This window comes from Emydura macquarii, unplaced genomic scaffold (assembly GCF_026122565.2).
Source record: "Emydura macquarii macquarii isolate MOO-44397 ecotype Brisbane River unplaced genomic scaffold, CSIRO-AGI_Emac_v2 contig_858, whole genome shotgun sequence".
Lineage (NCBI taxonomy): Eukaryota > Metazoa > Chordata > Testudines > Chelidae > Emydura > Emydura macquarii.
In genome coordinates this window covers 1-19,648 of record NW_027130995.1, presented here as the reverse complement: position 1 = coordinate 19,648, position 19,648 = coordinate 1, and the positions used below count along the sequence as shown (strand labels likewise).

At 50.8% G+C, this 19,648-nt stretch overlaps 1 protein-coding gene across 1 annotated transcript; it reads left to right on the top strand.

Annotated features, from left to right (window-relative positions):
• The first annotated feature begins 2,546 nt into the window (after window positions 1–2,546).
• LOC137149848 (zinc finger protein 436-like) lies at window positions 2,547–13,586 on the top strand. Its single transcript, XM_067543464.1, has 4 exons — window positions 2,547–2,744; window positions 3,096–3,222; window positions 4,299–4,415; window positions 11,336–13,586. Exons 1-4 carry the CDS (start codon window positions 2,721–2,723, stop codon window positions 12,457–12,459), a joined length of 1,392 nt encoding a protein of 463 aa, XP_067399565.1. The 5' UTR covers window positions 2,547–2,720; the 3' UTR covers window positions 12,460–13,586.
• Window positions 13,587–19,648: the final 6,062 nt, after the last annotated feature.

Genomic DNA, 19,648 nt, shown 5'->3' with positions numbered 1-19,648 from the left:
CCCAACCTGTGCACATTAACACATGCACAGAAGACTCGGGACAGACCATGTGGCTGGAGGGCCTGGCCCAGCAGGGCAGCTTGAATGGAACACACTGTGACAGACTGACAATATCCTAAAATTTCCTGAACCAACCATATGTAATTTTATTAAACTGCATTGAATTAGGACTATTTTGGTATATTGTATTAAAAATGCAGCTCTGTAGATGTTATTGTGGCCTTGTACGTACCTTCTCTAGTAGTGAGGGGGAATGCTAATATACTTACTTCGTTATTAGCCTTTGAAGCCACCCCACTGGACAGATAGACGTACATATACTAGTTCAAATGGAATTCTCGAGGGACCAAGGAACAAAGAAAGGATTTAAACCTGGTTTCAAAGAGGCTCAGGGCATTCTTACTGATCCAGCAAACGTACAGGACCCCTGGTCCACGGAGAGCCCCAGTCCTTAGGGAGGGTTGGATGCTAGTTCGGAGCTGAATCTGGGAGGAGCTGGTAACCACAAGGAATCATGTTGGGCAGGGGTTTGAAGGACTGCTTCTGCCAGAATCCATGACAGGTTTGGGGTAATCCTGATCTTATTAGCATACATGTAGGTTGTTTTCTTGCTTTTATGATGTTTTCTCTGTAGTGCTTTGTACTTTAAGAAGAAAGCAGGCTTGCTAGGAAACACTGGAAGGTCCCGTAAAGCTCTAGTACTGACACCTGGTAACTGTCTCTGAAGAGAAAGCCAGCATGTGTCTTGGGCAGCCTGGCTGTGCTGGGATAACACAGTGCAGGAAGGAACTGGGCAACCTAGAAATACCCCGTCACGCTGGCTGGATTGGGGGGGGGGGGGGGGGTGGCATTTATTATATTGTTCGACATCTGTATGTCAAAATCATAATAATTCATGTGAGATATGTCAAGTACTGTTAGAAAGGCTGTAATGTGTTAAGTAAGATGATAATGATTATGTTCATGTGTTATATGTGTAATGGAAGTTATGGATATGGTTGCTATATCTGTATTTCAAATTGTGCTGTGCCTGGGCAACACCTCAGACAGGATGGCTATAACACTAGCTTGCTTGATGGCCCATTAAGACATTCACAGGTGCAAGGGGCCCAGGGGGAGAAGCCAGGGATATACCTGATGAGTCACCAGGACTTACTCATGTGACTCTGGACTCCATTTTGGTTCCTGTGAAATTCCACAAGCAGCATGGCAAGGCCCAGAGGACATAAAAGGCAGAGGCCCAGGATCCATTTTGTCTTCAGTCTGTCTTTCAGCCTGCCTCTGGACCAGTTCATCTACAACTGAACTGAAGCTGTGAAACAAAGGACTGAGACCCATCCAGGTACTGGATGTACACCAGAGGTATTATACAAGCCTGCAAACTCCACAATTCTTCTAGAAACCTGATTTATATGGACTTGCAAATCATTTATATGTATCTAATTGCTTTAATCCTTTAACATTTCTCTTATAGCTTATTTCTTTCTTTTTATAATAAACCTCTAGTTTTAGTTACTAAAGGATTGGCTGGCAGTGTGGTATTTTGGGTAAGATCCAAACTTACATTGATCTAGTACTGTGGCTGACCCTTTGCGGTCAGGAGGACCCTTTTTTGGTAAAGAGCATAGAGTTAAATAACTGGTCTCTTTACTGGACCTTGTGACTGATTGGGAGCCAGAGACTGAAATGTAGTAAAGGGGGCTGGGTGTATTTGTATTTTGGCTTCTTGATAACCAATGTGGGGAATCAGAAGCACTGTTTGTGGCTTGTTTGGAAGTTTGACTTCAGTGTTACCTACCAGTGCTGGGAGAATCTGCTCTCCTTTTACAGCCTGCCCTGCCCTTGGCATTTTCAGGTAGCTGCCCTAGGCATGGAAGGGTCACACCCCCATCAGAAGGGAGAGAGGTGAATGTCTCCAGCTGAAAGAAGGAACAGCTGGGAGGATGGAAGCCTGACAGCAGGTACTTGGTTGGGCAGCTGAGGGCAAATACAGGTGCAATTGCTCTGAACTGTGACAGCCTCGCCCCAGCAGCCTTTCTCTTGGTGAGCCTGGGGACGAGGAGCCCCCAGGGTGGGTGCAAGCAGGTAAGTGGTTCCTCCTGCCTCCCATCTGCCCCCTACCCTAGTGCTTCTGCTCCCTGTGTCCTACCCCATCCCATCTGCTCCTGCCCCCTATATCCTAACACCATTGCCCTAGCCTTCTTGTCTGTATCTCCCCCCATGTCCTATTTCATCTGCCCCCAGATGCTCCTCCCACAGTATCCTGACCCCCTTACCATGGGCTCCATCTGCAGCCTAGGGCGGCCTTCAGACTGACACCCAGAGGGGTTCGCGGGGGGGGGCAGATGCTCTTAGGGCTAGATCCCACGGCAGGGCAGGGCAGGGCAGGGCAGCGCTGCGGGGGTGAGGAGCCCAGAGCGGGGGCGGGGCCGGGGCCGGGGCCGGACGGGACAGGAGGAAGCCGCAGAGGATCACTGCAGGCCGGGGGCGGGTGTCCCCTGGGAAATGGGCGCCGCCGGGGCGGGGGCCGGAAGGTCGCTGCCCTGGAACTTCCCCAGGCGGCTGCTGCTGCTGCACGCACAGGCCGTCACAGAGACAAGCCAACGCCGCACGCCGAAAAAAAACCCAGCGCCGGGCCCCGGGGAGGGAGAGAAACAGCCGCGGAGGCAGGAAATCGCCGCCCGGACGAAGCGGCCGCGGGCCCGGGGCCGAGCCCGGCGATGGCTGCAGCGGGGCCGGCGCAGGTGGGACGCGGGCCGGGGGCTCCCTGGGGGGCCGGGCCGGGCTGATCCTGGCGGGGGCGGCGGGGAGCCGGGACCCGGATCCCGCCGGCGCTGCTGACCCCGGTGCGGGCGGGCGGAGCAGCAGCTCCCGGGGGTTGGCGCGGAGCCGGGCCAAGCGCTGCCCCAGGCCGGGAGCGGCTCAGCTCTGCGCGGCCAGGCAGGGTCTGGGGGTCCCGCTTTGCACCAGCGCTGCCCGGCGGGGTCAGGGGCTGTCAGCAGCCGGAGCGCTGGGAGCGGGGAGCGGCTCTGGGGCAAGGCTGGGACTCGGGGCTGGAGCGGAAGGTGCTGAGTGTGTGACGCTTGTGACGGCAGCTCCCGGTGGCGTTTGAGGACGTCGCTCTGTATTTCACCCGGGAGCAGTGGGAGCTCTTATCCCAGCCAGAGAAGCAGCTGTACCGGGACCAGATACTTTGGAATTACCGGACCCTTGTTTCCCTGGGTAAGGACCCGTTTCACTTTTTCTATTCACAGCTGTGCAATGTCTGGGTTCCCTCAAAGCTTCAGCTGCCATGTGCCACCCAGCAGCCAAGTGGTGGCAGATGTTGTCAGCCCCTTGGAGGTTGGCTTCCTGTTGGAGAAGAAATCAGGGCTACGGAGCCTGGTGCTAATCTCGGTGTAACTGGTTTACTTGAATTACGTACCTCAGTCCCGGCACAGAGGTAGTGGCAAACAGCACATGAGCAAAAACCAGTTCCAGGAATCCCAGCCCAGACACTGATGCCAGTGTTTACAACAGCTCCCCATCTCCCCCAAAACAGTGAACATAGTAAATTTAAAAACTATATAGTTGAACAATGCTTGCAGCATTCTAAGGAAAAGAACTGTTAGGACTGTGTAAAGGCACCAATTGGGGACACCTACCGTAACACTTTGTTGCTGATGTCTTTATGACTTAGTGCAAAGTTTATAGTTTTCAACAGCTATAAGATGGCAAAGCAGCAAAGTTCCCTTCTACCAAAGTCTTCTCCCATAATACATTTTTCAGGAGACAGTTGGGTAAGTGAAATAATGACCAGAGAGAAGGAAGTGAGGGACTTTCTACTCAGCCTGACTCTTACTCTAAGAGTCATGGGGTGTTCAATGGCATTTCAGCGGGTTAAAGGAAATCCCTGTCACACTGTTTTCCTATGGAATGTACTGCCACAGGATCCTATAGAGGCCAAGATGTTGACAGGATGGCATATTTCTCTGATACATCTAAAATTACTCTCGTAAGGATTTAAAATTCAGTCCCCATAGCAAATTGAGATAGGTCATAGACATTGCTGCTTCACAGCATGAACCGAATGTGCCTGGTGGGAGACAGGAAGAAAGCTCCTGTAAGGAAGAATTCTTTCATTATTTTCCTCCTTGGGATCTCTTGCTGCATCTGAGATTGGGGTCCTGTCATGTCAGATGCTGCGCAGACATACCCTGACCAAGATCTGGCCCGGTTGTGCTGGGCTGCACAAACATATAAATGAGTCCCTGCCCCCAAAACTTTAGTAATAAAACTGGTTCTTTCCCCCCAAACAGGCTATTCAGGTTCCACACCAGACTTAATCCAGCGGATTGAATTAGGGGAGGCAGAACTCTGGGTCTGGGATGCCGATGACTCCAGGGAAAGCTCAGGGCCTGAAAGCCCCTCCTCAGGTGAGTCGTCATAAACCAGACCCTTCTGATTTACACTGCTGCTAGCAGAGGGCTCCTTAATGTAGAAGGCAAAGGCAGAGCAAGATCCACTGGCTGGGAACTGAAGGGAGAGAAATTCAGGCTGGGAATTAGGGGCCAGAGTTTATCTGGGCGGGGAATGAACCATTGGGAGAGCTCCCCTCGGGACAGGATGGATTCTTCCTCACTGGGTGTCTGTCAGTGGAGATGCTGTGTCTCTCTCAAAGTTCCTCTCTAGCTCAGCCAGGAGTTACTGGGCTGGAGGCAGGAATCGCTGGGGGAGATTCTCTGGCTGCGATAGGCAGGAAGCCAGGCTGGGTGGGCACAATGAGCCGGTCTGGCCTTGATACCCTAAGATTTCTATGATTCATAGCTATGTCTACACTGCTGAGTGAAGTCGACTTTCACCCGCCGATTTTTAAAGTCGCTGCAGTGTGTATACACCACGCTGTTTGCGCAGGTCTAGTGCATCCATACTAACCACGGTGGTTTTGACAATCAAAGCAGTGCACTGTGGGTTGCTATCCCACAGTGCAACTAGCCGCGGTGGCTGTTTGGATGAGTTTCATCGTCCCATGATGCAACGCTCCTTCCCTCTCCCTTCTTCCCGCAAACAAACAGGAAGTCTATTTTTGCGCCGTTTCTTTTCCCCACATGCTCGGCATTGCTGCAGAGACATGGAGCCAGCTCAACTCTGCACTATTATTGTGAGCGTCACAAATACATTGCGGCTTATCATCGAGTATTTTCGAAGGAGAGCAAGAAGCCGAAGCACAGGCAACAGCGATCCCACCGAGGATGCCCTGCTACAAGCCATCGAGTGGGACAATTCTCGATTGCTGCAGGCTGTAATGCATCATCTGCGGTCCATGGAGCGCTGGTTTTGATCCCAGGAAACCAGCAGACTCGTGGGACCGCATCGTTATGCAGCTGTGGGATGATGACCAGTGGCTGCAAAACTTTCATATGCGAAAGGCAACTTTCCTCGAAATTTGCTCGGAGCTGGCCCCCTTGTCCCTGAAGCACGTGAATAGTCACTTGAGACAAGCTCTGACAGTGGACAAGGGAGTCGCCGTAGCTCTGTGGAAGCTGGCAATCCTCGAGTGTTACCGCTGGGTTGGGAATCAATTCGGAGTCGGTAAATCTACGGTGGGCGCCGCCGTGATTCAGGTATGCAGGGCCATCAATAGACTTCTGCTACGAAGGATAGTGACTTTGGGAAATGTGCAGGACATAGTGAATGGGTTTGCCATGATGGGGTTCCCAAAGTGCGGGGGGGCCATTGATGGGATGCACATCCCTATCTTAGCACCTGCACATGTAGCAACCGAGTACATAAACCACAAGCGGTACTTTTCCATGGTCCTGCAGGGCCTTGTGGATCACCAGGGTCATTTCACCGACATCTATGTGGGATGGTCTGGAAAGGTGCATGATGTGCGCGTATTTCATAATTCGGGGCTGTTCTCCAATATGCAGGCAGGCACATGAGTTAAAAGAACCTCCCTACGGTGATATCTGCGTGCTGTGTTCTTCAGAGTGTGTGAAGCGAAGAGGGAGAGATTCCCCCATGGATGGGCTGAGGAGGCAGAAAGACTGGTCGCCAATTATGAGCAGCCAGATGCCAGCACTATGCTGAGAGCCAACCGTGGAGCGCTTTGCATTAAGGAAGCTTTGAAAACCAAGTTCTGCAATGAGATGCAGAACTGATTTCTGTTTCTGTATGTTGTTTGCCTTTGCTAAACATGCCTTCCCCCCCAATCGATATCTGTACCCTCCAAATCCCTCTAGACCAAGTTATTATTATCATTATTAAAGAAATGTGTTGAAATGATGCAAATTTTTACTTATGAACATTCAGGGAAGGGGGGAAGAGTTCATTCACAGTCCCAATGGATAGAGTGGTTGCTTGCTGGCTAGCTGTCAGTGCGTCTGCCGCTGCGTTCTGCTCACCTCCACCGGAGTGGAGGCGAGCATGTACTGCAGCCTGGCCATTCTCTTCCAAGACCTCTTGGGAGAGAAGACCTCTTGGGGGGAGAGGCAGGGCAGCAAAGCCCTAGGTGAAGGAGCATTATGGAGTGGCTGCAATGGGACTCTGTCCTGCCTCCACTCCTTCTGAAGCTCCACAAGCCGCCGAAGAATGTCTGCCTTGTCCCGCATGATTCGCAGCATCTCCTGCATGCTACTGCGATCATGCTCCATCATTTCTCTGCGACTCTCCCTGTCCATGTCCAGATTCTGGGACAAGGTCAACCGCCACGCTCTGAGCTCTGTCTCTGCGGCCACTGAAGCGTTCATCAGCTCGCCAAATGTGTCATCTCTTTTTTTTCCTCTTTCTAATCTGCGATAGTCTTTCGGCAGCATTTCCAGCTGTGTTCCACCATGATGCAGGCTCCCTTGATTGCAGTGTGGCACGGAAGAGTATCCTACTGTGGAGGGAGGAACAAGGCAGTCCTCCCCAGAAAACTTTTGCAAAGGATAACAGATTACCTATATGAAAGTTTCTGTGAGATATCAACTGATGATTACAGGAGCATATCTCATCACATAAATAATCTGTTCTGTGGGTAACCCCCCAGTACAGTCACCTAAACACCTGAAATCCCCTCTCCCCCTCCCCCCACCCACCCAATGTAAAAGGACAGAACTGCTAAGAAGAAAAAAAACCTCACCTGATGTGCCTTCCCCGGGATCATTAGTGCTGTCCTGTGTGCTGCTGGACTGCTCTGGGGTCAGGAATGGGTCCTGACTTTCTGGGAGAACGGACACCCCGCTCTCCTGCACCTGCACCCTGCTCTCCTCAGCCTCGTCCATGGAGTCCTCATCATTGTCCATGGACTGTGACCTAGCGGAGGTATCGATGCTGCAGGGTGGCACCGTGGTGGGATCGCCACCGAGAATTGCGTGCACCTCATTGTAGAAGCAGCATGTTTTGGGGGAGGAGCCAAAATGGCTGTTAGCTTCCCTGGCTTTCTGATATGACTGACGCAGCTCTTTGATCTTCACGTGGCACTGCTGCGTGTCCCTTCTCCAGCGTGCCCTGGGATATCTTCCCGTAAATGTCCAAATTCCTTTTGCTGGCTCTGAGCTGAGCCAGAACGGACTCCTCGCCCCACAGCCCGATGAGATCTAAGACCTCTGGTCGATTCCATGCTGGAGTGCGTTTGGACTTTGCAGTAGCCATGAGGAGTACAGCGACAAAGCTCTCCCAACACTGCTGCACAGGAACTGAAAATTCAAATTTGCCCGGGGCATATGGGGAGGGGACATTTCCGGGTCGTGTGACCGCGTTACAGCTGAGCACGAATGTCCAGAGCGGTCACATCGGAGCATTGTGGGAAAGCTCCTGGAGGCCAATAAATTCAAATTAGGAGCTATGCCACTTGCGGAGGTGGTTTTATTAAGTTGATTTTTGCCGCGATTTAATCGACAGAACTGCAGTGCCAGTGTAGACATGGGGTTTTGGAGATCGACGTAAGTTGCCAGTGTAGACCAGGCCTTAGAAATGTAGGACTAGAGGGGACCTTGGTAGGTCACCTAATCCAGTACCCTGCACTGAGTCAAGGCCAAGTATTATCTACTCTAGACCATCCTTCATAGGTGTCTGTAGTGTTCGGTATTTTTATCTCGGTGGCGGGATGGAGCACACTGGCAAAAGGATGTCAAAAGTGCTTATTTATTACATGAGATAGCATAAGAAAGACAGGAGCGGGAGTCCTATACATTACAAGAACTGAAGCTCCGGCACAAGTCTTAAGGTGAAAAGTACAATGAAAGTACAATTAACCACAAGGATATAAAGTAGCAACTTATAGGTACAGGGCTTATTATTATCATGAGCTGAGCAACTGCAACAGCAGCGACAATTAGTGAACAGAGAAGTGAACTATAAAGCAAGGAAGAGACCTGCCAAGAGGATACCTACAGCAATATACTCCTGGGGGCCCATTGATGTAAGAGAGCTAGTCTTATCTAAACGTGTGCAGGGACGCTTACCACTGCAAGAACGAGGAGACCCATACTTCGTTCTGATAAGCGGGTGGCGTACGGGAACCGCCCTAACCGAGGCATCCGCTAGCGCTTCCACGGATCCACGGAGAGTCTCAGCTTGGGCAGGCTCTCGGGGGACTGATATACACTTTTTCCCCCCTCACCTTGCAGCAAGCCTTACCCAGTAATACATGACGTATGTCTCAATCCCAGTAGGGATTGGGCCTTAACACTTAGTTGCTATTAGTCTAATGGTAGTTAGCTAGGGACTTTCTGGAATAAAGTGACGTTAGTTGTTTACTTCAAAAAGAACTTAGCCATAGCCTCACTTCTCCTTTATTATTACTAAAATAGGAACCTTTTAGCTTATCAAGCATTAACAGATGTCTGTGGTCGTCTCAGGATGCTCCAGACCCCAAGGCACTTCCTCCTCTGGCCTAAGGTCGAGCAGAGGGCAGCGTCTGGGTTCTGCTCCTGAGAGGTCTTAACTCTTGCTTTTCTGGCTGCAGAAGCTTAGCATTGCTTTCAGGGCCTTGCTCTTGTCAAACTATACTGATTTCGCGTTACAAAGTCTTGCGCGCCTTAACAGTGTCTGTCTAACCTGCTCTTAGAAACTTCCAATGATAGAGATTCCACAAGCTCCCTGGGTAATTTGTTCCAGTGCTTAGCTACCCTTAGTGGTAGGAAGTTTTTCCTTATGTCTAACCTAAATCTCCCTTGCTGCAATTTAAGCCCATTTCTTCTTGTCCTGTTCTCAGTGGTTAAGGAGAACAATTTATTACCCTCCTCTTTGTATCAGCCTTTTACGTACTTGAAGATTATCAGGTCCTTCCTCAGTCTTCTCTACTCCAGACTGGACAAACACAATATTTTCAACCTTTCCTCACAGATCACATTTTCTAGACCTTTAATCATATTTGTTGCTCTCCTCTGACCCTCTGTAATTTCTCTACATCCTTCCTGAAGTGTAGGGTCAAGAATTGGACATAGTACTCCAGTTGAGGCCTGATCAGTTCTGAATGGAGTGGATAAATTAGTTCTCGTTTCTTGCCTTTCTGACCAAGGAACATGACGCCTTCTTCTAGGCTTCCTGCACATCAGAAAATCATATCAAGATAATGCTGCTCTAGAGATTTGTTTTCAAATGCTTTTCATGCCTCTGCCCTTCCTGGCTAAAACTGTGTGTGTTGATGTCCTATGGCCTTGGGAACCTGGAGCCAGACTTAGCTCAGACGGGAAAAAACCTGTCCGCAGCCTGGGAGAGCATCTCAGAGTTGCTGGCCCTTGGCAGGGAATGAGCTGATTAGCACCCCACTCCCTCTCTGCCACTTCACTGCACATGTCACCTCTCAGACTGGAGAAACCTGTGCCCAGCGAGCAAGGAGAAAGCGGGGTGACTCCAGGCAGAGCAGGATGAGTCACATACAATGAGTGCGAAGTCATACCACCCGGAGGACGCCATTTTTGTAGAGGAGATCTCAGGCAGTTGCAGCGTTTCATTATAATGCTGTACAACTGCCACGCGTCCCTGGCAGCTGCTGCTGGGGGAGTGGTCTGGGTGTGAGGGGGAGGGTGCTGGGATGGCCTTTGTCACATCCCCTTCTTCTCCTCTCGCAGTGGCACAAAATATTTGTCACTTACATGGCTTCAGTATTAATGTTTAGCACAGCCCTCAGCCTTACCCAGGTCTGTGACTGGCTGTGGATCAAAGGCCGGCTGTGGGGCAGCCATTAACCCCTTCAGCTTAGCTGTGTCACTCATGGGGGTATAAAACAATACAAAAATGTTCTTCAGGTTACATTACATGAACCTTGAGTGACTTGTCGCCTCTCAACCTTCCCCCCCCCCCCCCCCAAAAAAAAAAAAAAAAATCCAACCCTCTTGAGGATTTTTAGTTCAGTTTTGCACAAAGAGTGAAATCTCAGGCCCAGGGTGAATGACTTCTTCAAAAGCAATTCTGTGAGAAGGACTCACTCCCCTCCCAGGAATAAACTACTTTGTTCTAAGCAGCTTTATCCCTGTCTCACTGCATCCGTTCAAGAGGATTGTAGCCTCTTCACTAAACTAGTTTCAAACCCATGTAGTTAAAACAGCACAAAGACTGGGGAACAGGCCTCTTGCTATAAAACAGGAGCAAGTGAAGAACCAGCAACATGTAAATAAAAGGCTCTGATTGAAATAAAAATAAAATCAGTTTGAAAACAAAACCTGGACACTGTTTATACTGTGTTAGCACCTAGGGCCCCAGGCTTGGATCAGGGCTCTGTTGTGCCAGGCACTGCCCAGTTGCTGGGGAGGCTCCAATTTAAGCATAAAATGAGACCCAAGAGGTGTGTGGTGTATGTGGGAGTGGGTGCTAGGCGCTGCACAAACAACAGGGAGAGAACCAACTTCTCTCAGGCTGCAAATTTGTCATGGTATATTGTATGAAAAATTACAGAGCAGTTACAGTACATTTAGTAAAAGTCTGAGGTCGCTAAATTTGCTGTGATGGCTCCATGGTTTTTAACAAAACTCGACCTCCTCCTCGCCCTGCCAAAGGGCTCCAACCACCCAAAGCAGCACGCTGCCCTCGCATTGCATCCCTAACCCTAGCCTGGTCAGAGGGATTAGGGCAGGGTAGAGGGATCTGGATGCAATGCCATTCATTGAAGTTTGGCACACCTCCCCCACCAGCATGACTGGGGGTGGGGGCAAATCTAAGTGGCACTGTAACCCTGCACGTCAGGTCTCAATACCCTGAGCAAGGTGTTAAGTCCAGCCCTGTGGGACAGGAGTTGCCGGGGTGAGGCGAGCATCCAAAAAACAGTCACAGGCAAATGGGGAAATGGCATTGTCCGTGACATTTCTCCTTTGACAAACCTGCATCTTTAACTGTGAGCTAACACCGGGATTGCCTCTGCTTTCTCCAGAAGGGCACAGGATCCTGAGAGGAACAAGGACACGGTCTGCATGTCAGAACAGCATGGGAGGAAATCAGGATCCCACGGACGACGGGGGGATTCATGCACAGGACTTAGTCTATTCCCGGGGTGGATTCAGCCAGAGACCAGACATGGCTACACACCCGAGACTCTCTACAGGGCGGTGCAGGACTCCCTATCACTGTGTCAAATGCAGCAAGAAGTTCAGGAACCCCTTCGCATTGAACCAGCACAGGCGCATGCACGCTGTGGAGCAGCCATATCACTGTGCTGACTGCGGCAGGAGTTTCAGACAGTTCTCGATCCTGAGAATACATCGGCGTACTCACACCGGGGAGCGGCCATACCGCTGTTCTGAGTGTGGCAACAGATTTATGAGAGCTTCCACGCTGAGCCTCCACCAACGCACGCACACTGGCGAGCGGCCGTACTGCTGCACTGACTGCGGCAAGGGATTTGCATGGATCTCACACCTGAAAATGCACCAGCGCACACACACTGGGGAGCGTCCACATCTCTGCACAGACTGCGGCAAGGCATTTGCACGGATCTCACACCTCAGAATGCATCAGCGTACACACACTGGGGAGCGGCCCTACCGCTGCACTGACTGCGGGAAGAGCTTTGCACAGATCTCAAGCCTGAGAATACACCAGCGCACGCACACCGGGGAGCGGCCACACTGCTGTACCGACTGTGGCAAAGGATTTGCTCGGATCTCACACCTGAGAATGCACCAGCTCACGCACACCGGGGAGCGACCACACCGCTGTACTGACTGCGGAAAGAGCTTTGCACAGATCTCAAGCCTGAGAATACACCAGCGCATGCACACCGGGGAGCGGCCATACCACTGCACTGACTGTGGCAAGGATTTTTCACAGATTGCAAACCTGAGAAGACACCAGCGCACACACACCGGAGAGCGGCCGCACCGCTGTGCTGACTGTGGCAAGGACTTTGTGCGGCTCGCACACCTGAGGCGACACCAGCGCCTGCACACCAGGGTGCTGCCGCATCGCTGGACTGACTGTGGAAAAGGCTTTGTGCAGACCTCACACCTGAGAATGCACCAGTGCACACACCGGGGAGAAGCCACACCACTAAACTGACTGTGGCAAGAGCTTTTCAGAGAGGTCAAAGTGGAGAATACATCAGCACACACACACTGGGGAGTGGCCGTACCACTGTGACTATTGCAGCAAGAATCACCGATGCACTGACCAACCACCAGTGCTCACACACTGGGGAGCGGCCATTCCAATGCACCAACTGCAGCAAGAGCTTTGCACGGGCCTCATCCCTGAGATCACATAGGCGCATTCACAGCGGGGAGCAGCTGCACAGCTGTGCTGCCTGTGACAAACGCTTTGCTAGATTGGCTGACCTCACCCGGCACCAGGTTACTCACACCAGTACCCCTCTGCTACTGCCAGGGCCTGAGGGGCTGATGGCAGCTGGGGGGCCTGGCACAGTGCCAGCAGATGCAGACTAGAGAGTGGTCCTGTCCCCATGGTGCCCAGAAGAGAGACTGTGTGGGACAGGGAAGGGGATTGAGCAGAGCACTGACCAGAAGGCCTGCTGAACTGTGTAACTGATAGGGCCACAGAGAGTGTTTTTCATTACTCCTATGGGAATTCTGCACCAACAAAATAAAAATTCTGCAAAGAATATTGGGAGCTAGTTGGCTGCCGGATTGGAGGGAAAGAACAGGACACACCAAGATTGGACAAGGTGATGGGGGTGAGGGCGAGGCAGGGACTGGCTATGCAAGGTGACTGGGGCTAGGAACCAGTGGGGATGATGGGCTGTGGGGGAGGAGAATCAGCTCTTACAGTGAGGTGGGGGAACTGGAACCAGCTGGGCAAAGAGACTGGCTTAAGGAGCCAGTGTGGAGGGGGCGATAAAGATCAGACGAGGAACTGGGAGTGAGGGAACGGGACTGGCTGGGCCAAGAGAATCAGGGATGGCCTGGGCACGACGAGTGGCACTGGATTGAGGAACCATGGGAAGGGAAGAGGCAGGACTGGGACAGGACGGAGGGAACAGGACGGAAGGGGACAAGCTTTGCGGAGGTGGCCCGACTCCTGCTGAGGGCAAGAGAGGTATGTAACCATGGCTGGGCTATGCACAGAAATAAGAGGGCAGATCAGAGTGTGTGATGTGTGTCCCCCATTCAGGGGGTCTGATCTTTCCTGAACTCATTCTGTACTGTCTCTGCAAAGTCTCTGCCATCGATGTCTGTGAACACCTTCACAGTCACCTCTAACCCGTAGCGTTCAGCGCGATACCTCATGAGTGCATTGTTAATAGCCCTGGCAGCTGCTATGTCCAGCTTGTCACCGAAGATGTGCTTCACCCCCTCCTCCATGGCCACTTGCAGCCTGCACTCAAATCTCCTCAGCTTTCTCTCCCCCTGCTTTTCCAGGGCCTGCCACAACAGCTTTTTCCATGTCTTCTCCATGCCAGCTCTGCCCAAAGGGAGTCAAGCTGCTGCTTCCAGTCTGTGCTGGGAGAGAAGTGGAAGTGATTTCAACAGCTGTCTCCTGTCCTGGCTGAGGTTCCTTCACCCCACCCCTGGAGCATTTCCTGCTTTTGTCATTGTGACACACTGCATCCCTCATTATCACCCTTCTAGTGTAACTGTGTATTGTTTAATGCAAAGTATGTCATGTAAAATGTTTTTGGAATGTTCATGTTGTGCTGAACATTGTTATAGCAATATGTTTGTTGCAATGTAATGTGTAGGGTTATGAGGCTCCGCTATGTGATATCCCCAAAGATGTGTCTCATGGCTTAAAACATATCCAAGCAAGACTCTTTGAGCAGAGGGGCAGTTTGCACCTCATTAGGGCTTGTATAGAACAACCCAGCTCAACATTCCAGGAACAAAGGACTGGCCTAGACATCAACAAAGGAATCCACAAAGGACTTCAGTGACTCAGGGCATGGAGGAAGCCATACATGGACATTGTTTGTCACCTGATTCTAAAGGGGGGTGTGAAGCTCCAGAGGAGAGAAGGGGAGACATTTTGCCACTCTCTCTCTTCCACATCCATCTACAAACACCACCAAGCAACTGAAGTGCTGAGCCAGAGGGAGAGCCTGGCTGGAAGGGAATCCAGCCAGCCTGTGGTGAGAATCATCTGAGTTTGTAAGGATACTGAAAGAGTTTTAAACTCCGTTTATAATGCGTTTGGCTTTTGTTTATTTTGACTAAACCTGACTTGCTTTCTGCTGACTTATAATCCCTTAAAATCCTTCTGTAGTTTAATACATTTGTTAGTTTATTTCACCTCTAAAACAGTACATTTGGTTTAAGATGTGTTAGAGACCATTTGAAGTGACAAAGCAGGTGCATATCAATTTCTTTGATAAATTGACAAACGTGAGTTTGCAATGTTCAGGGGGCAGCACCGAACATTGTAAGACGGCAGTTCCTATGGTTGCATCTGGGACTGGGGATTGTGTCTGGGGTCATTATTTGCATAACCCAAAGAGTGGCTGGCTAGAACCACTTACTCACTGAGTTGGGGGCAACTTACTTGCTGGATGCTGTGCATGGACACCCAGGTGTGGGAGTCCTCACAGCAAAGCAGAGTAAGAGAGGCTCCAGGAATGGGGGATTGGTGAGATACAGCAATTCACCACTCCAGATTGCACTAGGGGAATGTCACAGTCACCTGCTCTCCAAGATTTAATTCTGATTTCAGTGTTACTGAGGGAAGTGGTGGATTCTCCATCTCTTGGTCTCTTCAAATCCAGACCGGACGCCTTTCTGGACCATGCTTCAAACAAACATGTCACTCTATTGAACACACTAACTGGGTGAGATTCCCTGGCCTGTGTTACGTGGGAGGGCAGACCAGATTATGTAATGGTCCCTTCTGGACTCAATCTATGAATATAGAACCCCCAAATTCACAGTATCACCAAATTCATGGTGTCACAAACTCCTAATTTATGGTGTCACCAACTGCATGCTGTCAACAAAGTCAGTCTCTAAATTCTCAGTGTTGCCAGTCCCAAATTCACAAATAAAAATTGTCACAAATAGAGAGGGTTAAAATAAAATGAATTTGGGGGCCTGTTTGCTTCCCATGTGTGGTTTGAGCCTTTTGGGGAGGGTTATATTTTCCAACTTTAACTCCTAACCATGAGGACTAGGGTTGGACTCTGTGTAAATGACAGCTGAGATTCTCAATCCCCTGATTCTTATAGCTGGAGCTTTAAGTAAAAACACCAAACTTCATGAAACTCCCTATTCATTCATGAGAATTAGTGACACTGTCAAGCTAAGACCAAGTGGAGGTCAGAAATCTGGAGACAGTACAAGTGACTTAATATCCCGATTTGCATATATGGCTGCTGTGAGGGTGGGTCAGGCTGGCAGTGACTGGAGTGTAGGAGGCTCAGGCTACGCCTGGCTGGGGGTGAGGGTTGGCTCTGCTGGCTGCCCCCTGGTTACAGCTCTCAGGCGTAGCATTGCTCTTGCCAAATTTCAACTCGTAGGAGGGAGCTGTTTAGGCTAGAGCTAAAACTGGCAGTGACTGAAACAGGTTCCCCTATCTCCTTCTATCCCCTGCCATCACCACACTGCCAAAGTGTAGGAGCCAGAGCCTTTGGGCTTCTGACCGGGAGATATAATATGGGGCTGTGCTGCATGTCTGGGTTTTGAGCCCTGTCAGGGTCCATGTGTCTTAGTCCCCACACTGCTTGGCTTCTCCTGTGGTGAGTCTGCCCAGGTGTGGAGGGGACACGGCTCCTTAGGCAGCCATGTGAGTCTCCACCACTCATCAGCCACTAGGTGTTGCCACTCCCCTGCTGTAAACAGGAGTCATATCATAGGCAGAACTGGCAGCGATGCTTAGAGTTAAGGTTGCCTGACGCTGCCACTTTAGACCCCGTCTTCATTTGCTTATAACTGTGCAAACTTTAGCCGCTTGGACTGCAAGTTTTCGTGCCGGATGCCTGCCTCAGGCTGAAAGTGTCAGCCAGTAGAAATGTAGGGCTGGAAGAGATCCCAAGAGGTCATCTAGTCCTGTGGCTCTCAACCTTTCCAGGCTACTGGACCCCTTTCAGGAGTCTGATTTGTCTTGAGTACCCCAGGTTCCACCTCTTACAAAAAAATCAGACATAAAAATACAAAAACGTCACAGGACGACAATGAGAAATGACTCACTTTCTCATTTTGACCATATAATTATAAAATAAATCAATTGGAATATAAATATTGTTCTTGCATTTCAGAGTAAAGTATATAGAGCAGTATAAACAAGTCATTGTATGAAACTTTAGTTTGTATTGCCTTTGCTAGTGCTTTTTATGTAACCTGTTGTAAAACTAGGCAGATATCTAGAGAATTGATGTACACTATGGGAGACCTCTGTGTACCCCCATAGGTACATATCCCCCTGGTTGAGAGCCATGGAGCTAGTCCATTCTCAGCACTGAGGCAGAACCATGTAAACCTAGCCCATCACTGACAAGTGTTTGTTCCACCTGCTCTTACAAACCTCCAGTGATGGGGATTCCACAACCTCCCCAGGGACCCTGTTCCAAGGCTTAACTAGCCTAACAGCTGGAAAGTTTATTGTGAAGGTATTAAAAGGCACATCTTTGATCCAATGGTCAACGGTCCCGCTGTCAAGCCCCTGCTCTAAAGCATGGGAGTGCAAGAGCATTTCAAAGGTCTCAAACTTTCTATAGCCTTCTCAGACATGAACGAACCCAGCATGGAAAATTTCAGCCTCAATGGTTAAAGTTTTCTACATTTATTAACAACTGAAAATAAGAGTCTTATAATGCAAAGTGTTGGGCAACCTTAATAATAGGCAGATATAACACATATCACAGTGATGCTTTGAGGCCCCAGCTGAGATCATGGTCCCATTGATCTATGCAGACAGAGGGTGAGATTCTCTGGCCTGGGTTATGCAGGAGGCCAGACAGGTCACTTTTAGCCAAAGAATTGGACGACCACATTACAAGTTAACCGCCTAGCTCTGGTGATTAGCTGGCCCATCACTGTAACATTTGAGCATGCTACCAGATCCCTTTGCCCCAGGCACAGTGCAATGAAGAATGAGGCTCCTTGTCTTTGCTGTGGTAGAACCGATTCTCAGCCATGCTGCCTCTCAGAAAGAATGAGCCGCGTTTATGTGCTTGTCTGTACCTTCCTGTACAATACCCATGCACACCCACGTCCCCAGAGGCCAAGTGAGACACACAGGTGAATGATGTCGTCTCTAATCACATGATCAGTTGCAGCGAGTGGTCCCGGGCAGGTCCGGCCGCTGGACTCCAGACCCAGGTGGCCGGGGTGGGGCCGGAAGGTCCCTTTGCAGGAGCTTCCCCCGGCTGCTGGATGGCGGCGGCGCAGGCGCTGGATCCTTTGTCCTGCACTAGCGCCGCGGCGGCGGGCAAGGCCCGGGGAGCGTAGCAGGGCTAGAGCCAGCTCAGCGCGTCCCACAGCAACCAACAAGCAGGGCCCGGTCTGGCTGCGGCCCGGCCTTCCCGAGCCAGCCCGGACAGCTGGGTGCCCGGCCTAGCCCGGACCGTGCGCAGGGCGAGTCCCCGGCTGCAGCGCCGGGCGCAGGGGACGTGGTGAGAGGCGGCCCCGGGGAGGGAGAGAAACAGCCGCCTAGGCAGGAGCCCGGCGATGGCTGCAGCGGGGCCGGTGCAGGTGGGACGCGGGCCGGGGGCTCCCTGCAGGGCCGGGCCGGGCTGATCCCGGCGGGACCCGGATCCCTCCGGCGCTGCTGAGTGTGTAACGCTTGTGATGGCAGCTCCCGGTGGCGTTTGAGGACGTCGCTCTGTATTTCACCCGAGAGCAGTGGGAGCTCTTATCCCAGCAAGAGAAGCATCTGTACCGGGATCAGATGCTGCGGAATTACTGGGCCCTTGTTTCCCTGAGTAAGGACCTGTTTCCCTTCTTTTAGTCACCGCTGGTAAATGTCTGGGTTCCCTCAAAGCCTTGGCTGCCCTGTGCCACCCAGCAGCCAAATAATGGCAAATGTCAGCCTCTTTGAGTTGGGCTTCCTGTTGAAGGAGAAATCAGGGCTACAGAGCCTGGCACTAATCTCAGTGTAACTTGTTTACTTGAATTATGTACCTCAGTCCTGGCACAGAGGTGGTAGCAAACAGCACATGAGCAACAACCTCTTCCAGGAATCCCAGCCCAGACACTGATGGCAGCAACTCTGCCTCAAGAACTGATTCTAATTCGAGAAATAAGGCAGGGAGAAAACTCTCTTGCTGCTTGTAACACCTCCCCACCTCCCGCAAAAGCATGAACATTGTAAATTTAACAGCCAAACAGCTGAACTATGGTTGCTCCCTAAGCAAAACAAGTGACAAGTCTGTGTAATGGTGCCACCTGTTGACACCTGTCATGGGTCAGCCCCTCTCTTTCTTCCGCTCCCCCCTTCAACCCCATTTCCAAATTGAGAAGGATCATAGACATTGCTGCTACAAAGTACAAAGTAAACTTGCCTGGTGGGAGATGGGAAGAAATCTCCTCTAAGGAAGGTTTATTTCATTATTCTCCTGCTTGGGATCTCTTACGCTTTCCTCTGAAACAATGATGGACATTGAGGCCCTATCATGCCAGGTGCTGCACAGACACACCCTGACTGAGATCGGGGCCCTGTTACACTGGGCTGCACAAACATATAAATGAGTCCCTGCCCCCAAAACGTCAGTAAAAAAAACTGGTTCTTTCCCCCAAACAGGCTATTCTGGTTCCATACCAGACATAATCCAGAGGATCGAGCGAAGGGAGGCAGAGCTCTGGGTCCGGGATTCCCAGGACTCCAGGGAAAGCTCAGGGCCTGAGAGCCCCTCCTCAGGTGAGTCTTCATAATCCAGTCCCTTCTGATTTACACAGCTGCTAGCAGCGAGCTCCTTAATGTAGAAGGCAAAGGCAGAGCAAGATCCACTGGCTGGGAGCTGAAGGGAGACAAATTCAGGCTGGGAATTAGGGGCCAGTGTTATCTGGGAGGGGAATGAACCATTGGGAGAGCCTCCCTTCAGTCTTTTCCAGACTAAACAAACACAATTTTTCCATCTTTCCTTATAAGTCATGTTTTCTAGATCTTTAATCCTTCTTGTTGCTCTCCTCTGACGCTCTCTAATTTGTCCACATCCTTCCTGATGTGTGGGGCCCAGAACTGGAAACAATTCTCCAGATGAGGCCTTATCAGTGCTGAGTTTCCACTTCTTTTATGACTTTTTTTGACTTTCAAGTCATTGAAGATCTCCTAGGTAAGCCAGGGGTGGTCTCTTACTATACCTGCTGTC